Genomic DNA, 22,037 nt, shown 5'->3' on the forward strand with positions numbered 1-22,037 from the left:
GTGTTAGAGTGCGGTGACAGTGAAATAACAGCGTTAACTTGCTTTTGCCCAGGTGAAAAAAACAATCCGTCTCCCATGCACGAAGATTCAGAACTCCCACTTCTTCTAAGTTCTGCCATTCCTCACTGAGGGAACCCGATTAGTTGATGTTTATGGGCTCAGAAGTGGCGCTTTAGGCTCTGTCGTGATGACTTTAGCTGGTTAGCGAACTGCAGTAGCGCAAAGAAACAATAAGCCCCATCTGAACAGAAAATCAGAGTAAAACAGACGATGGTGAGAGAAAGGAGTTCATCACTTTGACAGAGCAGTAAGAAGTTTTCTCAGAAGGAAAAATGTGTATGTGCTATAGCATTACATAATGTGCAAGCAAGAAAGTGTGCATGCATGCATTTGAGGATTTGTGTATCTTCCCGTGGCTGTGTGTTTGTATGCCTCTCCCTCCATGATTGTATGTTTTTTTTTTTTTTTGTAATGTGCATGACTCACATCTACTTCAGAGTGCCATAAATTGCATTAAATGGATTAGTCTAGCGGGTGATGTATATATTGTATAGATCTACTGCTCCCCATGTATTGTTCTCTCGCTGCTAAAACAAAAGCATCAGCTGGCAGTGTCACAACTTGCTAAAGAGGACAACACAATGTGCATAACTGGCAGAATCTCACTGTGTATAATTGGCTGGAAAAGGAGTTTTTCCTCGCGGTGTGTGTTTTTGACGTGTCGCAGTATCTGTACGTCTGTGGAAATCAGCTGCTCTCTCTCCCTCTCTGTGCTGCAGCCCTGTCAATGCTGCGGTCGAGTGAAGACCAGGCCCCTGCCCCACAGAATAAGTTCATGGGTGACATCGAGGAGCTGGCCGCCAGCTATGAACGCAAACTCATAGAGGTGAGTGCCGTCTCTCTTTATTGGCTACTGTGTGTTAGGTATGATCCTCATCAAGGAAGTGCCACAGTTCTGTGTTCCAGATGTTCATTTTTCCTGGTGCAAATCATTGTAATTTGGAGGGTTGCAAATATATTACATTTTTAAAATACTATTTACAGCATTTAAAGGAACAGTTCAGATGTTTAGGAAATGCTCCTATTCTAGTCTAAGACTTATCCTGTTTGTCTTACTGAAGTGCGTAAACATGATTTCCCATCTACAGATCACTATTTGTGTCATCTGCCAGTGCCAGAATGTTCAACAGCATTCGCTCTGTTTGCTTTAGATGAAAAGCTCAATTCACTACATTCCTGTCCGAGTCCCAACTGCTGCCACACAATGCTGAAAATAGTGTAGGGGTCAATAATCTCATTTGTTGACAGTAATTTAATGTATATGTGGTTATGATTTATTAATGTTGCAGAGGCTTTTGGAGCTTTTCATTCAGAAGTACCTGAGATGGTACGCTAGAGAGCAAAGTTAAAGAAGTTGTGAAGTTTGTCGTTCTTGTGAGAGCGGTGCAGGGTGATGGAAAATTCTCACCCGGCTACTCTGTCTAAATAAAGGAGAGAATTGCCCTTTCTGCATCTGCATTGATTTAAAACTCTTTAGCTATTCCCTGACCTGCTTCTTCTCAAAAATATCGATCGCGGTGCGTGGTGCAGATTTGTAACTGGACATCGGGCATAAGGTTACCAACTGTGTGAGGCATGATAAGAGTTGTGTTCAGCTTCCTGTTGGATTGACCAATGAGGAGACACTCCCAGTAAGAGTGACATCGCCACAGGAGAATAAGGACAACATCTGTGTATTGTAATGGGTTGTGAGGTGTTAGGGGGGTTGGGGGGTGTCTACATGAATATTTAATCCACTGTTTTATATTTCTTTAATAAGAAGTAATCTCGCCTGTGTTTAGTCAAACTATGTTTTCACTTATTTATGCACATGTATGTGTGCTGCATTTTTAATGGTGTTTACTTATTTATTTGTCCATTTGATGGGACGTCAGTCTCGATCAGCTTTAACAGCGAATGTGGAGGACCAGTGTGGGACACAATGGCACAGCAGGCTCCCATCTGGTCCCAGGCCAGCCAGGCTTTGGTGGTTTGGTTTAAATCAGCCAGTCATGCTTTCTTCATCCCTGTTATGTAGCAAGTTGTCTAGTGGAAGTATAGTAACAGCAAGCGGTGAGGCTAGTGATGCCGGCAAATGTCTATACCACAGAGGAGGGGGAACAAGAAAGATGTTCAGCAACCATGAGATGCAGGATGTTGTCTTTATTGTTCACTACCAGTATTTTCTCGTCTCGTTTAATAGGAGTTCCCTTGATATTCATAGAGACAGTGGAACAGAGTGGTAATATTTCTATGGAACTAGGGAGGGGGCGAGAGAGGATTGTGGAAAAAAAGCCTCCTGGTTTTTAAGATAATTAGTGTGTGTTAGTGTGTGTATGATTGTGTTCATTCAAGGTCTGCAGCACGACTGTCGGCCTCGATGCGAAAATTCATAAATTGTGCGATTTACATGAGCAGCTGTCAATACTCCTGATTCAGCTGCCTCGCTGCAGCGACCGAGGCAGAATCTGACCCACGGAGTTATTGATTTTTCAAAATGTCACATCGAGCCTGGTTGCATACATACAGGCCTGCCAGACACAAATAAATATTAGACGGGGCTCAGCCTTCGTTAACCTGGGAAACGCGCCCGTGTTTGTGGCCTAGTTCAGTTTTAATTTAATGATGCTAATACGTTGTATTGACTCTGACTTTGTTTATATTTGAGCCGAATCTCAAGGCGCTCCATGCTCTTTTCCGCCTCATCCTCCTCTGCTCTTGTGTCCTGCTGGTCTGTGCACGGGTCAATAAAAAGTCTCAAGATAAATGATTTCAATGAAAGTCATTTTAAAACAGGGTTGGCAGTAGGGCAGTAGCCCCTGACTTTGGGTTTAAGGTAAGGAGCTTTTAAACAGAACATCACCATGTGATGTCTTGTGAAAAGGCACAGTGCAGTGAGGTTTCATGCTTTGTAGCACATGGAAGTAGCAGGCTATGCCCTACGTTGACAGTTCCATTGAAACTACAGATTACAACACTCTAGGCATCAGATGTGCCACTTTTTTTAACGTATTTGCTCACCCAGCCTTTTTTTTTAGAATAAATTTGTCTTGCATAAGTTTATTTATTCATTTATTTATTTATTTATTTTTGCCCACTGGTGGGTGTTGGAACAAGAAGAAGCACAGCAGAGCATACTGTATTAACACTTTATAAAGTTAACAGCAAACAGTTTACAATGCACACATCCAGCAGACACGGAGCAGCATGATCGTTCATTTGCCGTTAAGCTCCCTGTGAGCTCTGTTTTGTTCTCCACCAACTTCCTGGGGGAAGTATCTGGCTCTTTAGCTGCTAAATGCTCCACTGTGTTCACCAGCTACTCACTGACTGTATCGGTCTGCTGTCTGGGGCTGGGCAGGTAATGCACTGATGCTTTATCAGAGCTTTCTAGCTGAAAACAGCTGCCTGCTGTTGCAGGAAACAGACTGGTGACAGTGGAGTTTGCAGGCCGTAAACTTGGTTGATACCAAACTCTGGTTCGGGACTATGAGCAAAGCCTTAACATTAGACAGTCCCTTGATCCATTGTTAATATAAAAATGTTGATTAGTGCAGCTTTAACAGCAGTTTCTTTGCACTGTTTTTCTGTTTACAAATGAATGTAGAACACGGTTGGGTTGTTGTTGTCAGAGCGTTTGATTTAAAGTACTTTACCCACTCTAGCTTTAACTCTTTTCTTTCCACTATCAAGCCACACATTTCCTCCCCTCCTAGATTCTCTCACAATTCCTCACTTCCCTTAGGTTTGCTCAACCTTAAACCCACATTTAACCAAACTGACTAAGAACGTAGCCTGACATACCGCAGTGACTTGAGGAGGAAGCATTTATTTTTACCCTCCGATGACTCCACGACCTTCTCTTCAACTGCCGCCCTCTCACTCGCTTCTTCATGCCTCTTAATCTTTCACATCTCAGCTGCAACAGTGAGAAAGTGATATGAGGTGCGTTCACGGATGCGTGCGTGTGTTCGCCAGATGTGCACACTTCTGTACGGATGAGTGGGATTTCCCGCACAAATCCACGTGGATGTTTAATCCTAGTAGGTTTAAAAAGCTATCAGAGTAGGAGGACACTTTAATATATCCCAGTGGACCGGTGGCGATGAAGAAATCAGTGAAAGACAGACGAATGCAGATAATGATAGCAATGATGGACGAAAAGTAAAACTGCAACAACTCGAGGGGATAGAGGCATAAGCGTTTTTATTTTTGACTTTATTGTGTGGTGCTTTTCATTGTCTGCGATAATAAAAACAAATTACATAATGCAGTTAACGTGTCCACTGAGGTTTGGGAGAAACAGCAAAACTGCATGACATTGATCTGTGAGGCTCGAGCGATAAGGAAAAGGTGGGCAGGTAGTGATGTAACGCATCCTCTTATCAGTGCACACAAGCTGCTGGTGACTGTATAGAGAGCTCAAACACCTCTCTGAACTTATGGGCTTGCAAATTAGTCCCACTCACCTGCATTTTTAATCGCTTTTTGAATCAACTGTGAGAGTAAAATTTCACCAAGCATTTTGTTATCAATATTGTCAAAGGCGTTCAGTTTTCATATGATCAATACATTTCTTGTTAGTAATAAAGCAGATACAGGTGAGCAAGGGAGTCCCAGAGAATTCTTTGTGAGATGTCTGGGTTGTGGTTCATGATGAAACGGAGACGATGGTAAAGACGACCCCTCAGGCTCTTCAGATCTTCACACTCACCTGAAATGTTTTAATACTGTTTTAATACGCTTCTTGCCATCGCAAAAGAGACGTTCAAGGACTTGTCTCGGGTGAAGTCAGGCTATATTTGTGTTTCAGAGAACCAGATTTAAATCATTTTAAGACCTCAGTCATGTTAAATGAATTGAATGGGTTGAAGACCTTCTAGCTGTGAGTCACCTCAGCCAAAAGTAAAAAGTTTTTGTTTTTGCCACTCAGATGCACAAATGTCCACAAAACCACGTGGAGGAAAACACACTTACTGTTTTAGAGTGGATGGGGCACGGCTGGAGGAAGGTGACGTCGCGGACGTGCACAGCTCAGCGTTTAGCCACATTTGAATCATAACCTGATGACAGTTGGTTTGATCAGTGTCCATCACATCCGATCAAAGCACACCCACACAGTCCTGGTGGAGCAGTTTATTAGTGCTAAACTCTCGATGAGTAATATCTAAAGATGCTTTCTGCTTCGGTTTTGCTTATGTAGGCATGAAGGTTTTCAGGGGCTTTTTGAAGACATATGAAGTAGTTTGTGTGACTTTTATAAGCCTCTGTTGATGACCATCAGATTAAACAGGATACTGTAGTGCAGACACATTCTCAGTAGAATGGGTTTGCCAGTTAATTAGACCTGAGATCCAACAGAATTGTCTGATAGATAATATCACAGCGCAAACTAGTGCTGTTTTGTAATTTGTCCATTTGGCTTGTGAACAAAATGTGTTACAATGCTTAAATGTGTGAACCACAATACAGGCTGGAAGATGGGTTTCCAAGGCCGAAATCTCAGTGGCTGTTCATGAACAATAAAAATAAACCTGTGCAGAGACAGTCATGGTCAGTCATTGCCACGGAGCAGTGCACTCTTACTCCAGACGCCTGCAAATTTAAGTCATTAGAAAGTGGCTTGAAAATGTGCGTCATTTAAAATTCAGAGGTCAGGTCCTTGTGCCTAAAGTTGAGGCCTCATCACATCATACAGTAGTGCTATAAGCTAACTCGTCTGTAAAATTTGTTCAGCAGACTCTAACTACATTAGGAGTCTTGTGACTATGCAGTTACAGTTACGGCAGACTTTTTTTTGCTCTTGTTTTCCCATGGTGTATTTTTATATCCGCTGTGCTGTATTGATAAGTAGAGGGAGCGCTCTTTTGGAGGATAGAGGAGAGATATGGGTCGAAACTTCCGGTGGGATCAGGGATTCTCCCTTTGATCCACAAGCTCATTAATTAACCATAAACAACATCAAGAACAAGAACAACAATTACAAGCCACCAACTCCGAACTTCCTCTGCTCAGAGAGGAGAGGCGGTAATAACTGGGAGGATATGAACCGATAGGCCTGTATAATGGCTGTTGTCTTTGCTGTGTAATGCAAGTGAATGTGACTCAAAATACTGCATAATGCATGCTCTTCTTCTCCAGATAATGCAGGTGAATCTGCTTTGAAGTGTTCACACATGCTCGGACTACAAAAGCCTTGCTAGGCCTTGTTAGATTCGCCTGTGCTTGAATTATTTTTTGCTCTTTAAGACTGTGTAAGGTCTGTGTCTATGTCCGGATTGGGTAAGAAGCACGTTTCTCCCCTTTGCCTTAGGATGCAAAATCCTAGTGCAATAATGATGTTTCAATCATTAAACACCTACAGCACAGCATTAAAACTTGATGCTCCTGCTATTGAGTTTCAAGATGTGCATTATGTTAAAGCCGTACAGTTCATCTGTGCTACTTTTAGTGTTAGCCCAGAGAGACTGTTGAAGTCATGCGTGTTGCTACTGAAGTTCAGCAGCAGGAGTGTGAGGTTTAAAAGTCTGTTAAAAACAAGTCTAACTTGATTAAAAGACTGTCTTTTGCCAGCCCACATAGTCACATAGAGTTTACAACGAAGACTGTGGCCGTGAGTTGGTTGGAAAGGCTTCCGCCTGGCTGATTTTCCACTGTTTCCAGCTGACTCGTTTCAAAATGAGAGTCTTGCAATAGAGGTCTTAGATATGTACTCGATGGCTACATACATGATAAACATACTAAAATATTCAGGTTAAAACTGTTGACATGTAACAATAAATAAATAAACAGCGTTGTTCTTGCATTGCAGCGTGGAGCGAATTCTAAACAAGACGAGGAAAGATGGAAGATCAGGCTGTTATTTCATGCTAACTACAGTAGCTCTGTTTGGCTGCTTTCTGAACGGATTTGTTCAGTTTGTACTTTCCAAAAAAAAAGTGTTTGGCTTACTGGAACGTCCCTAAATGCAAGGAAGAGCAGAAATGCTAACATTAGCCTAAACCCTGCTAGCACCCAGGATTAGCGCAGAAAATGGGGGAAATACTGCACAGTGGATGTGCCGGTTGTGAACAGGTTTTCTTAATATGTTTCCTGCAACCACACAAACTAAAGCAGTTCTTTACTGATATGCTCCCAAGGCCTGGGAGTAACGCACAGTTAGGACTGTAGGTAGTCAGCTGGTTAGGCTGATGTGCTAAAGACTGCAGTTTATGTTAGAGCACATTAACACTTACTGCAGCCCCATGATGATGTCATATTTTAGCATCATGGAAGCACAGTGAAAAGATACTCTACCATGTGCTATGATTATCCATAGCTACCAGCAGAGTGTCGTTTAATCCGCTGTCTTCATACTGGCACAGTCCTGTCAGTGTATTTTAAAACATGGGCTCTTGATGGTCAAAGTGACTACTTTTTGAATGTAAACCTAATCTTAATCTGTCGAAATACTCTTGGCAAGCGTGTACTAGGAGAACATGCACTAAGAGAGGGCTTTAGTTCTCTCAGTGTTCATCTGGTTGTGATGAAAATACCCCGAAATTAAAGCTGACAGACTGTACTTTAACATTGTCATCACTGCGGTGTTTCAAAGTAATAATACCACATAACTGAAAAATATGTGATCCACGTGCTCACGGAGCTCTCCTTGTGATGCGGCAGTGACAAAGAGCTACGTCTGTACCATGGGCCAGATTTAGACTTTTCTAAAACTCCCATTTCTGTCTTTTCTATTGGTCCATCTGCCGCTCTCATGTGCTCACACTTCTTAACTCATCTCTCTCCGTCTCTCTTTGTATCTTTTTTCCACCTCTGTTCAGAGTGGACAGCACAGCTTGTGATGTCTATATCGGTCCTTTCTCACCCTCTTTTTCTTCCTTTTTTTTTTTTTTTCTCCTCATCTCTCAGCCATGTCTCTTCATGTTTAGGAGCAGCTGTGCTGAAGTGAGTCAGGAACACAGAGAGAGACACAAGCTGCATTTAGATTTACAAAGTAAGCCAGTATTTGCCATATTCCCTTTGAGGTCTCACCCAGTTTAAGATGTTTAAATGAACCTTTGATACCCTGCGACTGGGTCTCCCTCCTGCCATGAATAAAAAAAAGATGAAAGAATGTTCCTTTCAAGTCGTGGTGTCCTGCCCACTATGAAATGGTCCCCGTTGTAAAACGAACACTAAGAACCATCTGCCATTAGGTTTTGTGTAACATCAGATGACTTGGTCACATATCCTGAAGGCAAAATCAGAGTAGATGATGTAAACAGCTGAATTTAGTCATTCTGAATTTTTGTGACCCTGTGTAGACTTTGAGTGTCTGCGTGCATCAGAATCGTTAGCAGCAGTCTGGCTCTGGATCTTTGTTGCACTGTATTTGTGTTTTTTTAAAGTTTCGTAACGTTGCCACAAGCGCAGCAAACAGATTTGACTTTGAACTTGGTTAGTGAAACATTGATATGCAGATTGCTAACACTGAAAACTTTGAAATAAACACAGATTGCAAAAAAATTCAAGTAAAATGCATGTGAAGTACTAGTGCATACAGAATGCACAGTGAAAGGACAGTGTGTTTTTCAGACAGGAAGTTAGCTTCCATTGCTGCTTCTGTATCTTCTTCCACAAACAAAGCGTCCACACCGTGCTGCTGCTCAACTTTACAGGCTTCCACTCTTAAAATTAAAGGTACATAAAGAATGGAGGTACTCGAGTCCCGACAGGGGCCCTCGATGCATGTCTCCCTGTCTGTCGCCATAGAAACAACAACAATCTTTTCATTAAAAGCACAAATGCCTGCTTAGATTGGTAGTTATTTGTTAAGAGGTCAAACATTTGTCAACTAGTATGAGCATATGTGAGTTGCTCTGAGTTTTTATGTACTTTCATTGAGCCAAAATCACCACTGATGTCAGGTCTCACCTGTCCTGCTCTGACCTTTTCTTGCCCCTCGTCTGTCTGTCTGTACATCAACGTGTTTTCATGTTCTCTTCTCTTCTCCTCTTGGCCTCACTTTGCGCCACCCCATTCACTGTATCTGTCCCGTCTAATTAAGGTTATTAGGTTTCGGGTCAGCTGCAGCGCTGCTGCTCTCGCTCTCTGTCTCGTTTTCAGGCCTCTCTCAGTGTTTATATTCAGGCCAGCTCAGCTTGGCGCAGCTCAGATCAGATCATACACCGGGGCAGAGGAGAGGAAGAGGCACGAAGAGATTCAGTAAAGATGGGAGAGCGCAGAGGAAGAGGATAAGGAGTTGTGTGAAGGGGGAGATTGTGTGTGTCCATGTGCGTGCTTCTGATCTGTGTGATAGAGAGTGTTTATGTGAGACAGAGTGGGGTCAGCATCACTTTGATGACAGTTAGCTGTGACTCCAGCAGTGTCGACAGTTGCATCATACAAATCCAGCCCTGCCGGCCATACAAAGCTTCTAATTACAGACAACAACTTGCATCGCTTTTGTGCATTTTCAGTTGTGTCAGGGCAGAAAACCTTCACTCGCCTTTCATTTGATTTGCTGTTGGGTGCTGCTGTTCGATTCCTCAGTGTTTGTTATCCAATCACGTGTTCACAAAGTGGTGAACCTCGCTCCATCCTCACCTCTGAGCAACTGAGCCTTTCCAGGATGCTCCTTTTATACCCAATCATGATTCTATCACCTGTTACCAATCAACCTGTTTACCTGTGGAATGATCCAAACAGGTGTTTTTGGAGCGTTCCACAACTTTCCCAGTCTGTTGTTGCTCCTGTCCCAACTGGTTTGAAACATGTTGCTGCATCAAATTCAGAATAAGCAGATATTTACAAAAATCAATGAAGCTGATGAGATCAAACAATAAATATATTGTCTTTGTGCTGTTTTCACTCGCAATCAGAATCAGGAACAAAAATTAACTTTGTATTATATTTACTTTCAGCTGTACAGCTCCACTTTGCAGTGTTGACTGAAATAAATGATACCAATTTGTCTTTGTTATATAGAGAATGACTAACATAGATGGTAATGTTTACTGCAGAGTATTCGATATGTAGTTCATTTGTCATTGTTAATATTGGGGTCAGATCACTGAGTTGTTTTTTTTTTCCCTTTCAGAGTTAAGTTTCAGCTCTCTTTCTCTCACTCAGTGTAGGTATAATGCAGACATGTCAAAATTGGCCAAAAATGATGTTTGATTATTCCTTCTTAAACCAGCAGACATACATTTGAACCATTCCCATTATGTCCATCACAGGGCAAACCAATACAACGAGAGACAAACTACTTGTATGTTATTTTAACATAACAAAATCATGTCTTATACCATCTTGATTTATTTGCTACATTTCCATTTTTAATCAGTGAGAGTATCGCTGTGTGTGCAGAGTTTTCAATTGGTGTCAGTCCACTTGTCCTGGAAGATTTCCCAACAAATGGGATTAAATCTAGTCACAAATTATCTGATTATAGACCCTATGTTTTTCCAGTATTTACCAAGAGTACAGCAGCAGGCAAACGCAAAATGGACTACAATGTAATCCCAGAGGGATTGTTTGTGCACCATTGACGTATGTACACTGAACGTGTTTGGTTTTGCCACCGACAGGCTCAGATTGTTATAAACATCTGACAGCATTGTGGAAAGACCCCTACAGAGATAGACCTTTTCGTTAAAGAGTGAGATCCATTTTGTTTAACCGGAAACAGCCATTAGATCATTCTCATCACAGCCACCAGACTCCATTCACAGAAACAGCAATTTTAACATTGAACAATACGCTTCATTCAAATGTGTTATACTAAAAAAAAACCTCACCAAACCCTTCTTGGTTCATCTTTCACTGTTCCAACCGTTACCACCAATTCTGGTTCCATGTATTGATGGGTTACAGCTATAGTCTTTTAACTTGAGAAGCTCAAATGCTGAACACATGATGAATGAAGGATGTTGTTCTTCAGTATTTAGCTCTTAAGTTGTAGTGGTGATAGCTGTAATGTACTCATACGTTTCCAGGTTCTGAGCTGGGAAATGCACTTCACTTCTTTTCATGGAACAGCGAGAAGAATAGAGACCTGTAAACATGGAGCTGATTCTGCTCGTCCCATCTCCTCGGGCAGAGCATTTCAAAACATTCGGGTCAGTTCTGGTCCAGGTCTTTGATCACAGAATGGCCTTGGGAGCTCCCTGCCTGAGCCACATGTCCATGGCTTCAAGGCTCTGAATAGGTCATATATCCTAAAGCAGACTACAGCAGCTTGTCAGGCTTCTACTTTGCAGACTCGTTGAGCTGTCAGGTTTATTGTGATGTTTTTATGGTTTCACACTCAAAGCTTTTCAACTTGAATCTGCACTGGCTGTGAGGAAATTGTAAGCCAGTCCATCACCTTTAACACTAACAAGTTCCTGCTCAGGTTGTGGGTGTCAAGGGGAAAAGACCTGGTGAAAGTAGACATACATGATATATTCTCATGCATGCACACGCCCTACCAAGCTCGTTCATTAGGTTTGGCTTGTATGCCAAGTTGCTTTGGATCCAATTTATGTCATTGTTTGCCATGTTTTCTTTTTTTGTATTTCTTGTCTTTGTTGTCATGTGTGCAGTTAAACTAACCTCTAAACCTCAGTCATTCTGACAGCACCCTTTAGGTTTTGAAATCTCCATAACCACCCTGTGCTTCGCTGATCTCTTTTTCTCACATTTTTAGTCATGTGAATGTGATTTCTGCAGCCAATAATTGGCACTCGTCCTGCAAATATTTATTGGCTGATGCCGACCTGAAGTGAGCCTTTCGGTGCTCTTGATCAGAGAAAAAGCCAGCGAGAGGGTTGAATAATACAACTGGGTAATGCCCACTGCATGTAAGGTCCAGGCATGCATGTATGACCACGTGTGCATCTTAATGACCCTGCATTAATAACAGTGGAGGAGATGAACTTGCCCATTTAAACAAATTGGCAATCCTAGCACGTAGCCACTGCTTAATATAGACCACAAATTAGCATGCGCACGCTCAAATACACATTCGCACAAGCCAACACACATGTGCATGCACATACACATACCATACTATACTTGCAGACACACGCGCACACACACACACGCATGCATGGCTGGAGAATGACAAACTGATTAGCTCCCTCTCACAAAGAATTAATTGGGTTTCTTCACGCTTAAAATTAATTCCCCTTTTTATAATGTCCTATTTAAGAGTTGTGGCGGTTAAATAAATAGAGATGATGAATGGCTGGTGTGCCGAGGACAGTCAGTGTTTTAAGGAGTAGCCACGGCTGTGCACTTCCTGTTACCTGACTTGAAAATGACACAATGTAGCCTAAAAGTGTGAGTTTGGGTTTCTTTGAGGATATGACCAGCTGCATTAAGATGTCAGGTTTGAGGATTCATTTTTGAGCGGGACTCTGTTCTGTTTTATATTGAAAGATTACCGTCAGCTGCGTTTTATTGCTTTGCGGCCCTATCTGATCTGGAGGTTTCTGAAGCCTCAGTTGTTTAGAGACATGCAGATATCAACTGAGCACGTTGATACATCTGTTTGATTCAGTTAGAATAAAATATGCCTGGGCAGGGGATCAGCAGAGCCCTAATGGTTTGATGCAATTTGATTCCAGTGGTCTCAATTGACAGAAGCCACATTTTTGATATGCAGTCCTCCAAGCAGAGTACGTCTGTTATTTTCCACCATTCCTGAACCCCCAAGTAAAGAAAGGATAGAAAAACTATTAAAATCATCATTGCAGAAATCTGCTGCAAGTAACCGAAGGCCTTCCAAAACTCCCAAACTTGTTGCGACCTCTTTACTTTACACTTTGGGTGGATTACTGCCTATAGAGCTCAGGTTGTGTTTGACAGTGGAGAGATTTAACAGCCTGCCTGAGGATACTGACATTGCTATTCACCTCATAACTTCTCAGCTGCAGTAATCACAGTAATATCGAGAAGACACACAGTCATGCAGATCAAAGCGGGGTCTGTTTGGCGACACTTTCTGTCGTTATGGCAGCTGGTGTGCTGATGAGAGAAACTTATCACGGGGGATTTTTACTAGTGTTTTTATACAGGCAATGGTGGTTGTTATCGTTATTTGTGGTATGATTAGTGTTATTTAGCACAGCAAGTAGGCCTAAGCGTTATCAGAAGAGACCATACAGGCAGCGTTTTAGCGTCTCCACCTAAGTTAGCTTTTGTCTTGTCATCAGCACACATGCTATACTGAATACTTTTCCTCAGCAACTAGTTAATTCATGATTTTTTAAACACTCATGCATAGACTTATCTTTTTAAAGCACATTTGATTTTGCCCACCTTAAATATTTTTTTTTGTTTTATTAGTTTTTAGTTGTGTATTACTTTATGTTTCAGTGTCTCTCAGTCACACATTTAAAAAGTTTTTGGCCCGATGTGCTCCTCGCAGAAGAAGGCATGTTTTTTATTATTTGGTCCAGAGGCAGTCTGCTCCAGAGGTGGGGAGCGCATGTACTGTAGCCTCGCTTTCTGTAGTTTGGAAATAGTGTTGCCATGGTAACTGAAGGTTTGGGACCACTCCGGTGCCACTGACACTGACTGAATTCAGTGAATTTTCTAAAATTTGGAAGCATTCATATAATGTGTTCGCGAGCCGCTTGAAAAAAGTACTGAACACACTAACTGAAGTGTATGGAAGACTCAGTGGAGAAGCTTCAAGATGCTTCCTGTACGAAGAAACTAATCGTTCAGGGTGTTCAGGGGGATTTCGACCCAATCTTCCACACAGACAGTCTTTCGTAAATGGACTGAATTTATGAAGCACTTTTCTACTCTTCTTTGACCACTCAAAGCCCTTTACAGCACATACCTCATTCACCCATTCACACACACACTCACACACCGATGACACAGCATCGGAAGCAATTTGGGGCTCTTGCCTACGGAGGATCGACCCACCGGCCTGCTGATTAGTGGATTACCCGCTCTACCTCCTGAGCAGCAGCCGCCGCTTTAAATTGAAGATTGTGAAGACTCCTGATCTTCAGTTCCTTTCCCAAATGTTCCATATTTTCTTTTTGGTTTCAGTCTGGTGATTGACTGGGCCATACCACCACCTTTATTTTCTTCCTCTGGAATCAATTGTCATGGCTGTGAGGTTGCCAGGCAGCCAGCAGAGTCTTCAGGAAGTTGCTGCTCTCTCGTAAAGTAAAAGTTGTCAAGATAGAATTGAAAAAATGTTGATTATTCAGGTGAAATAGCTGAAGGTGCAATGGCTGGCTTGCGATAGAGGTTTGTTTAATAAAGGCTAATTAATATGTGTGTGTTTGTGTGTGTGTGTGTGTGTGTGTGTGTGTGTGTGTGTGTGTATATATATATAAATTGTTGTTGTTCAAGACAAAGTTAGATGCCCGAGCAACATCAAAAGCAGGTGTTGTTGCAGTGTCACCCTACTAGTCTCTAATGTTAGCACAGGTCTGGGAGCTGTGCTACCATCCATGTGTTACTCTTACAGAATTGAATTTTGGATATAAACTGGTGTCAAAACTACCCATCTTTCTACTTCAACTTGAAATTATTTTGTGAAGCATTGAAGATTTGTGATAAATCAAGTTCAGCTTGGTCATCATCCCTGTTTTTGTCATGACATGAGAAGCCTCCCCTCCTCCTGTATGTGTGTGCGTGTGGGCTCTTAAACGGGATGTGATTAAGTTAACGTTTGAAGGTCGGTGTTGGAGCAACAGTGGCACGGCGACTCGGCTCACCTGTCAGCCGGCGACGGCGCTCTGCTGAAGCGGCTGTGACAGCAGGTGTCCTCCATACAGCACAGTGTGTGTCACAGCTGTCAGTCTCCTGACAGAGACCTGTCCACACTGTCCAGCCTGGTTAGGCAGACAGGCCGGGGAACACACACACACACACACACGCAGAATTGCCATATTTGCATGAGCACACACACAGATGTGAGTAACACCACGTCAAGGTTAGTTAGAGCTGATGATAATTGATTAGCAGTCTGGCAGGAGTCTGACTGATTCAGATATGAACTGGTTTCACCCCTCTCTCTCTCTCTCTCTCTGTCTATGTCTCTCAACCCTCTCTCCCTCCATCCCTCTCTTCTCTGTCAGGGGTTTGACTGTTTGCCAGAATCTGTCAACATGCATTATGTGTGCTTCTACCTTTTGTGTGTTAAATGGAAGCTGAGAATTGTATTTTTGAATGTTCTCACGCTATTCCTAGTGTGTTTATATGCTTTCTATTGTTTTTTTTTTCTTTTGCATAATTGTGTGTTATATTATAATGTTCTACAGCATGATTAATGTAAATGCCATTTTTGTGTCTTCCTCTGTGTGTGTGTGCGTTTGTACTGCAGGTAGCCGAGATGCACGGTGAGCTGATCGAGTTTAATGAGCGCCTGTACCGCTCCCTCATGGCCAAAGACCACCTCATTGTCCAGATGAGACAGGAACTCATTGACCTGAGAGGACCGGTGAGTGACTCGACACACACACACACACACACACACACTGATCTCCCACACTGATTTTCCCTCCTGCCTCCCATTTGTCACCCTGCCGTTCCCTCAACTCTCCTCCCAGTGACTTTGTTTGATTTTCATCTCCACTTCCCCATGTTTGTTTGGCCCTCTGCTCATTTTTCTCGACGGTCAGTGGCTGCCAATTATGGTTAACTGCATTTTCCTTGAAGTTGTTCTCTGTGAGATTCCTCTGTTTTCATTTTTCTTTGATGCTGCTGCACTGCGGCTCCCAGAGACAGCCTGTCAGTCAAACACTGTGTGCTCACATCTTTTTACTCTTCTGTTGATGAAGTTTGATTTTTTCTGTAGGCGGTGCTCTTTTGGTGGCGGCTATCACGGCTAATGCTAACTATCCATTGCTCACACAAACTACTTTTCCCCACCACTTTCAAAGTTGTCCTCTACAATAACAACACCCACAGACACACACACACACAGTGCCAGCATCTGGTCATGCTCAGGAGAGCCCAAAGCAGTTTGGACACACAAACACACTCACTCTGCACAGTGTGAGTTGATACAGCAACAGTGATGGGAGCCTCAAGCTGAAGGCCTCTTATCCCCCCGCTTCAGCCCTGCTCTGCTGGACCACTCACTCTGTCCGATAGTGTGTGTGTGTGTGTGTTTGTGTGTGTGAGCCCATCTCTGGCTCCTGATGGCTGCATGCTTCCAGCTCCCAAGAGTTGACGCAGTTGACCAAACCCGGGTCCCTTTCTCCGCCTCCCGCCTCTACACCTCTTCCTGTCACTCCTCTATTGCTTTCATGGTGTGTGTGTGTTTTGTTTTTTGTACTTGTTTGTGTGTTTGATGAAAGCCTGGAGAGGGGCTGTGGTGAGAGTGTTTCAGACCAGTTGTAGTCTCTGTGGGAGAGTTTAGAGACTGACAGGCCAGCTCTGGACAAGAGAGATGAAGGGAACGCACGCACACACACACACGCACGCACACACACACAGACACACGCACACACTTGTGTTACGTTTGTCCAATTGCATCAACTTAAGGAATACATCCAGATTCATTTTGATGCCAGGTGAAATCAAAATTTTAATTTTATTTTGCCAAATAAACAACCTTTTTACGTCACCAAGTACATCAGTTAGTAAGTTAGTGACTCAGGTGTTTTCTAGATGTTTATGATTGCAAGCTGTGTGACTTTTAGTGAGTTACCTCACTCGTTTTACACTGAAGCTCCTGCGGCTGCTTTAAATAAACCTCCAATCCAGCTGAAGCATCAGCATTTCTGGACTGTTTTCTCTTTAATATTTCATCTCTGCTTTTTTGTCAATGAAAATAAAGTAACACTGATAAAGTTTTTAAACTATATTTTATTCTTGTCTTTTTTTGTCTAAAATAGTGCGTGTCGATGTTGCCACAATTGGTGTTAATGACATCAGTGCTGTCTCATCATTGTCTCGTCTCAGCCATGGGAAAAAAAATGACAGTCATAAATTCATGAACAAAATGAACACACACACACACACACACACACTGTCTGTCTCTCTATGTCTCTTTTTCACACACAGACATACTGTCAACATCTGGGCCTGATCATGTGCTTCCTCAAGGGACCTTGAAGCTTGCAAAGAGTGAAAAATAAATCACTGGCTTGATGAACTCACACACACAAACACACACACACACAATACTAGCATAGAAGGTGTCAGATTAGGATAACCACGGCTAACAGAGGATAATCATCAACAATGACAGCATCACACACACAACACGCACGTGTGTGAAGAGGTACTTTCACACAGGCATGTCGATATACTGTACATATTACTCCACTCGACAACCTGCCTTTTTGTCTCCAAGCTGTAATCTTTCCACATACACCCTGGCAACTGCAGAAGAACACCTGGGGGTACAAGTACTTGCAAATTGTGCACCATATATATGTGTGTATGCCATATTTGTCTATGAGTTTGTTCTGCTTGTTTAATGAATGTCTCTCTCTTGTTGTCATCAATCCCCCCCATCTTTTTTTTCCAGGTTCCAGGAGATTTAAGCCAGACGTCAGATGACCCCAGTCTGTCAGATTTTGAGACGTAAGAATTTTTCTCTTTTACTTTTGCTTTATTGCTCTGTCCCCCTCGCTCTGTCTTTCTCTCACTCTTTCTCCAACCTTCCCTCTTGTTATATTGATCTATTCCTTTGTCTTGTTCTTCATCCTGCGAGAGCTTCGTCGTGAAATATCTGTTCTCCCAGCATAATTGTGTCTGTCTCATTCTTTCTCCCATTTACCTGTGAACAAAGCTCAAACACTGTTTAATTTCGTACATTAATTTGTTCATTCATTCTTAGATTCTGACCAAATCAAGCTTCAAGGTGTTTTACAAGAGTGAGCTGTAGTTTGCCACAGCAGGCCATGTTGCTGCTGCCAGTGATAACGAAGACGATGATGATGATAGTGATGGTTTGCTGTCTGTGTCACTCAGGGCTCATCGCGCTCTCATCAACGTGTGGATCCCCTCTGTGTTCCTGCAGGGCAGAGCTGCCAACGCCTACCACGTCTATCAGGTACATTCAGTCACTTTAATATCTGACTTCCTGAGCAGTTTCCTGAGCAGTTCTAGGCCTATATCAAGCCCAAAAATAGTGACTGCGCTTCCCACTACAGTCTGTGTCACTTCTAGGTTTGTAATATGTTTTATCATTGGCATTTACTCACTGATAATAGCACAGCTGCACTTAACCAAAATGATGGTTCCTGAGCTCTGTGCCAGGCACTTATCTAAGGAAGGTGTGTGGGGAACTGAAGTGGAGAGTGGCTTAACAGACCAAACTGCTGCTTCTTATTGTGTCTGTCAAGTTATCGAGCAAAGTAGACAACGGCGGCTCATTCCCTCTGTGGCTGTTTTACTGTGTCTGTCACATTATTAAGGTGTACACCTCAGCTGTCTCACCGTCAGACAGAAGCACACACACACATTACGGTGCAGACACAAATCTAATGTTCAGAATCAGGTACGGATGCATACATACACTGATGCATGCACACAGGTACAGTTAGGACCCCATCAAATCTGGTTTGATTTTGTACCAGATTCCATTATATGTTTTCTGGAGGCTCTGATGAAGGCTACTCTCACGTTCAGGCGACGCTCCTCCTTGTTTACAGAGCTTAGCCAGAAAAGGATGTAGCTTTGTGATTTTTTTTCCAGCAGAACACCTGACTCGGCACACACTCAGCGAAGCCGTGTCTTGAGTCTGCCGATGTGCTTGCTCCTCTGGGAGTTTGTTGAAGCGATGAGCTCTTGGTAGCTCGCTGCCTCTCTCTCTGTCTGAGAGGACCTCTTCAACATGACTCTGTGTGTCTGTGTGTGACACCACAACATAGCAGCATCATTTTTTCCCCCCTGTTCATTCAGTATAGGTGCTGTGGAAAAAACACTTACAATGGTAGTGAAAACCGTGATTTTTTAAAATTGCATCCACATTTTGGCCATTTTAATGATTTTCTGTGTTCTGTGATTCCGTCCGTGCCTTTACACTTCTTCATGTTGTACACAACCACTTGTCAAACAGAAGAGTGCTCGCAAACACACACAAAGACACACTCTGTGCTGTTATCTGCTCTGGAGCCAGGAGGTACAGCTGTAACGTTAGTCAGGGGAAACCATATGGGACGGGAAGAGACAGGTGACACATCCTCAGCTCTAACTGATAGTCAGGACTGGCTGGCCACCGAGCTCAGCCCGGCTCAGCTTATACGTAATAGATGTAAATTCACAACTGAGGGCTTGAGCTGAGAGCTCCCTGACACCTTTTTGTGTGACATTACTCCATCCTCCTGACAGGACAGAAGCATGACAATGGCAAATGATATCCATTGTTTTAATTCCTCTCGTTCGCGTCACTTATGTCTTCAGACCCGTTTGCACCGATTCTTAATTGTTAATATTCTTAACTGAAAAATAGACACTCAGACAGAAATATCTGGCCGTTTCTCAACACATGTGATGAAAATGATTTAAAATTGGCATTTTTTGACGTTGACGATGGTAAAATGCTCATGTGGAAAGCAGCTGACTTTTAAATTGCAGTAGTGTTAGGAAAGTGACTTGTTCCCAGCAATCTGGGAGCTTATTTATGCAGCAGGATTTAAAGATAAGTGCATCATAATGATGCTGTCATAAGAACACGGTTTTGGAGGATTCATTACAGAGTGATGTGGCATTATCACTGCACATCACCAAAAACCATCAAAAAATCCTAAACAAAATCGATGTCTTCCTGAGGGTTGGTACATAATGTTTTGCCTGAGGAAGTCCCACACTTTTCAGATGAATTTAACATGCTAATAGTTTGCTCACATTATGTGGAGCACGTTGGAGTATGCAGATATCTGCCACGCTTTGGGTAATAATCAGTGTCCACCTGCAGATCCACATTCATGGATCGACTCCAGCATGGAACCTGAGCATTTTCCATGTGTTGCACTGATTTAGCCTAATTTCCACCTCTCAATAACGGTCTCCATGAGAGTGCTGTCCAGCCCTGGAGCTGGTATAAAGCACAGCCCATCTGGTGTATTGGATACTTCCCTTCCCAGAGCTATATTCGTCTAATGGCTCCCTATGGAAACAGCTTTTGTTCTTAGACAGGCTAATGGATGGCCAAGGTGACTGGAGTCATTGTTGTTAAGGTGAGGTTGTTGCGGTGATTGAACGCTGAGCCAACAGTCTTAAAGACTGGAGCGCATCATGAGGGAGAAGACGGGGGTCTCTCAAAAATCCCCTCAAGTGGGTGCATAGGCATTTTTCTCATTCTTGAGCTCGCACACACACGCATATGCTTGGAAAATTGAACCAATGATGAGAGCAATGAGCCATAGCCGGAGCTAGAGAGGCTTTTGGGAGGCTCGGGGAGTGAGTGGGATTTTAGACGCCGGAGCCTAAGTTAGGTCACAGCAACCCTGTGGTTGAAAATAAGCACGCTAACAGCTCTACGCTGCGAAACTCACCCAGAGAGTAAGATGGGCTGATCTAAGCACCACCTCTCCTCTGTGTGTCCCTAAATGTCAGCTTCTAGCTTTCTCCTCTTTGCCTCCTGCGTCATTCCTGCATTCTTCTTTTTTCAGCCTCCCTTTCCACCCCCACCCCCCCTTCTGCCAGATTGCATGGCATTACGGCTAAAACTGCTTGTACGCCATTTTCTCTCTTTGCATTTGCTCAGAGCCACTTTTCTCTCCAAGCCGTCTGAAATGACTTCCATCTAAAGCTCGGTAAGGCCTGTGGATGGATGACGAGAGACAGACAGAGATGGAAAGCGAGAGACTGATGGATTTGCTCCATTATCAGTCGGGTTTTGCTCTTTGTTGCACGCCGTGCCTCCGGGCCTTCATCCCTCCATCGCTCCATCCCTCGCTGTGCCTTTTTCCCCTTCTGAACTCATAATGAGAGAATTATACCGGCCGCTGCAAATCAGTGTCTCCCTCCCACACAATACCAACAAAAGAGGCTATCATGAGAGGAGGGAAGGAAGAATCGTTTGCACGTCGTCAACGAACGCAAGGAGTCATTTGGTGTGTGCAGGAGTCACTGCGTTTTCATCACCTGGTATTTTGGGCTGGCACTGTGATGTGAAAAGAGCATCAGTCAGAAGCTGATGAGGAGCTCTTTTCATTTTCCAGAAAATGATGTGCCGGCTAGTTGTATGTTATCAGGATATGTGGATTTATAGCATTGTGTGCACAGTAAGGCAGCTAAAACTCATATACAGAAAAAAGGAGCACTTTGGGAAAGAGAGCTAAGAAGTAAAGGAGAGGTGTTTAGATCCAGGGAGGGCGACGTCAGTGGGCTCCGCTTCGGTCCAGACTGAAATATTTCAGCGACTGAGAACTTTTCTGATCCTCTGACCTGTTATCTAGTGTAGTGTTTCTCAGCGGGGGCGTGCAGACAACATGGGGGGCAGAGGTGTTAACAAGGTGAGTTAACACCAAAGATTCACGGGGAGACGAATTGTCCCTTGCAACTTGAGAGAGATCAGGTCTGCAGCATTTTGAAACCGGCCACTTTACACCAATCCAACGAGAGGAGACGGTGTATTGTTCCCATAGCAACGGCTGTTTACTTCAGTGTTTCTGTCAGCATTCTGTAGCTGGATCGATTGTAGTGCAGCTCCGTGCTGCATTCATGGGAATGGGATGTCAGAGCATCATCTAGGCCTACAAAACTTCACCACCATGGTGTTTACTGTGCCAGCTCAGAAAAAATGGATGCTCTCTTCCTTGATGTTCCTTGTGGAGAAAATTAAGCATTAATTTCTCCAGAGGATACACAGTGAACGCTGTTTTATCACAGTGGTTACAAATTTTACAAAAAGGATATTCTGTTGCTGGACTTCCTATGAAAGCAACTGAGCATCAAGAAACAACTAATACGAATGCGTCTTCTTCCCTGATTGGCTGCCGTTTGTGATCAATAATGAGACCTAATTAAAGTTTGAATATCAAATTTTCTGTTTATCTGTTTAACACTCTTAAATATCATTTCTATTCACATGGCTTGTTTTC

General features: G+C 43.1%; 1 protein-coding gene across 1 annotated transcript in view; it reads left to right on the forward strand.

The window, feature by feature from the left end:
* snx29 (sorting nexin 29) overlaps positions 1-22,037 on the forward strand; it is a 121,726-nt gene that overhangs the window by 62,379 nt on the left and 37,310 nt on the right. Inside the window, exons 15-18 of the mRNA XM_041963129.1 lie at positions 780-886; positions 15,356-15,472; positions 17,513-17,568; positions 17,959-18,040. Of these exons, the coding sequence (XP_041819063.1) occupies positions 780-886; positions 15,356-15,472; positions 17,513-17,568; positions 17,959-18,040 (362 nt within the window). The remainder of the gene's footprint in view (positions 1-779; positions 887-15,355; positions 15,473-17,512; positions 17,569-17,958; positions 18,041-22,037) is intronic.

The sequence above is a fragment of the Chelmon rostratus genome, chromosome 21 (genome assembly GCF_017976325.1).
Source record: "Chelmon rostratus isolate fCheRos1 chromosome 21, fCheRos1.pri, whole genome shotgun sequence".
NCBI classification, from domain to species: domain Eukaryota; kingdom Metazoa; phylum Chordata; class Actinopteri; order Chaetodontiformes; family Chaetodontidae; genus Chelmon; species Chelmon rostratus.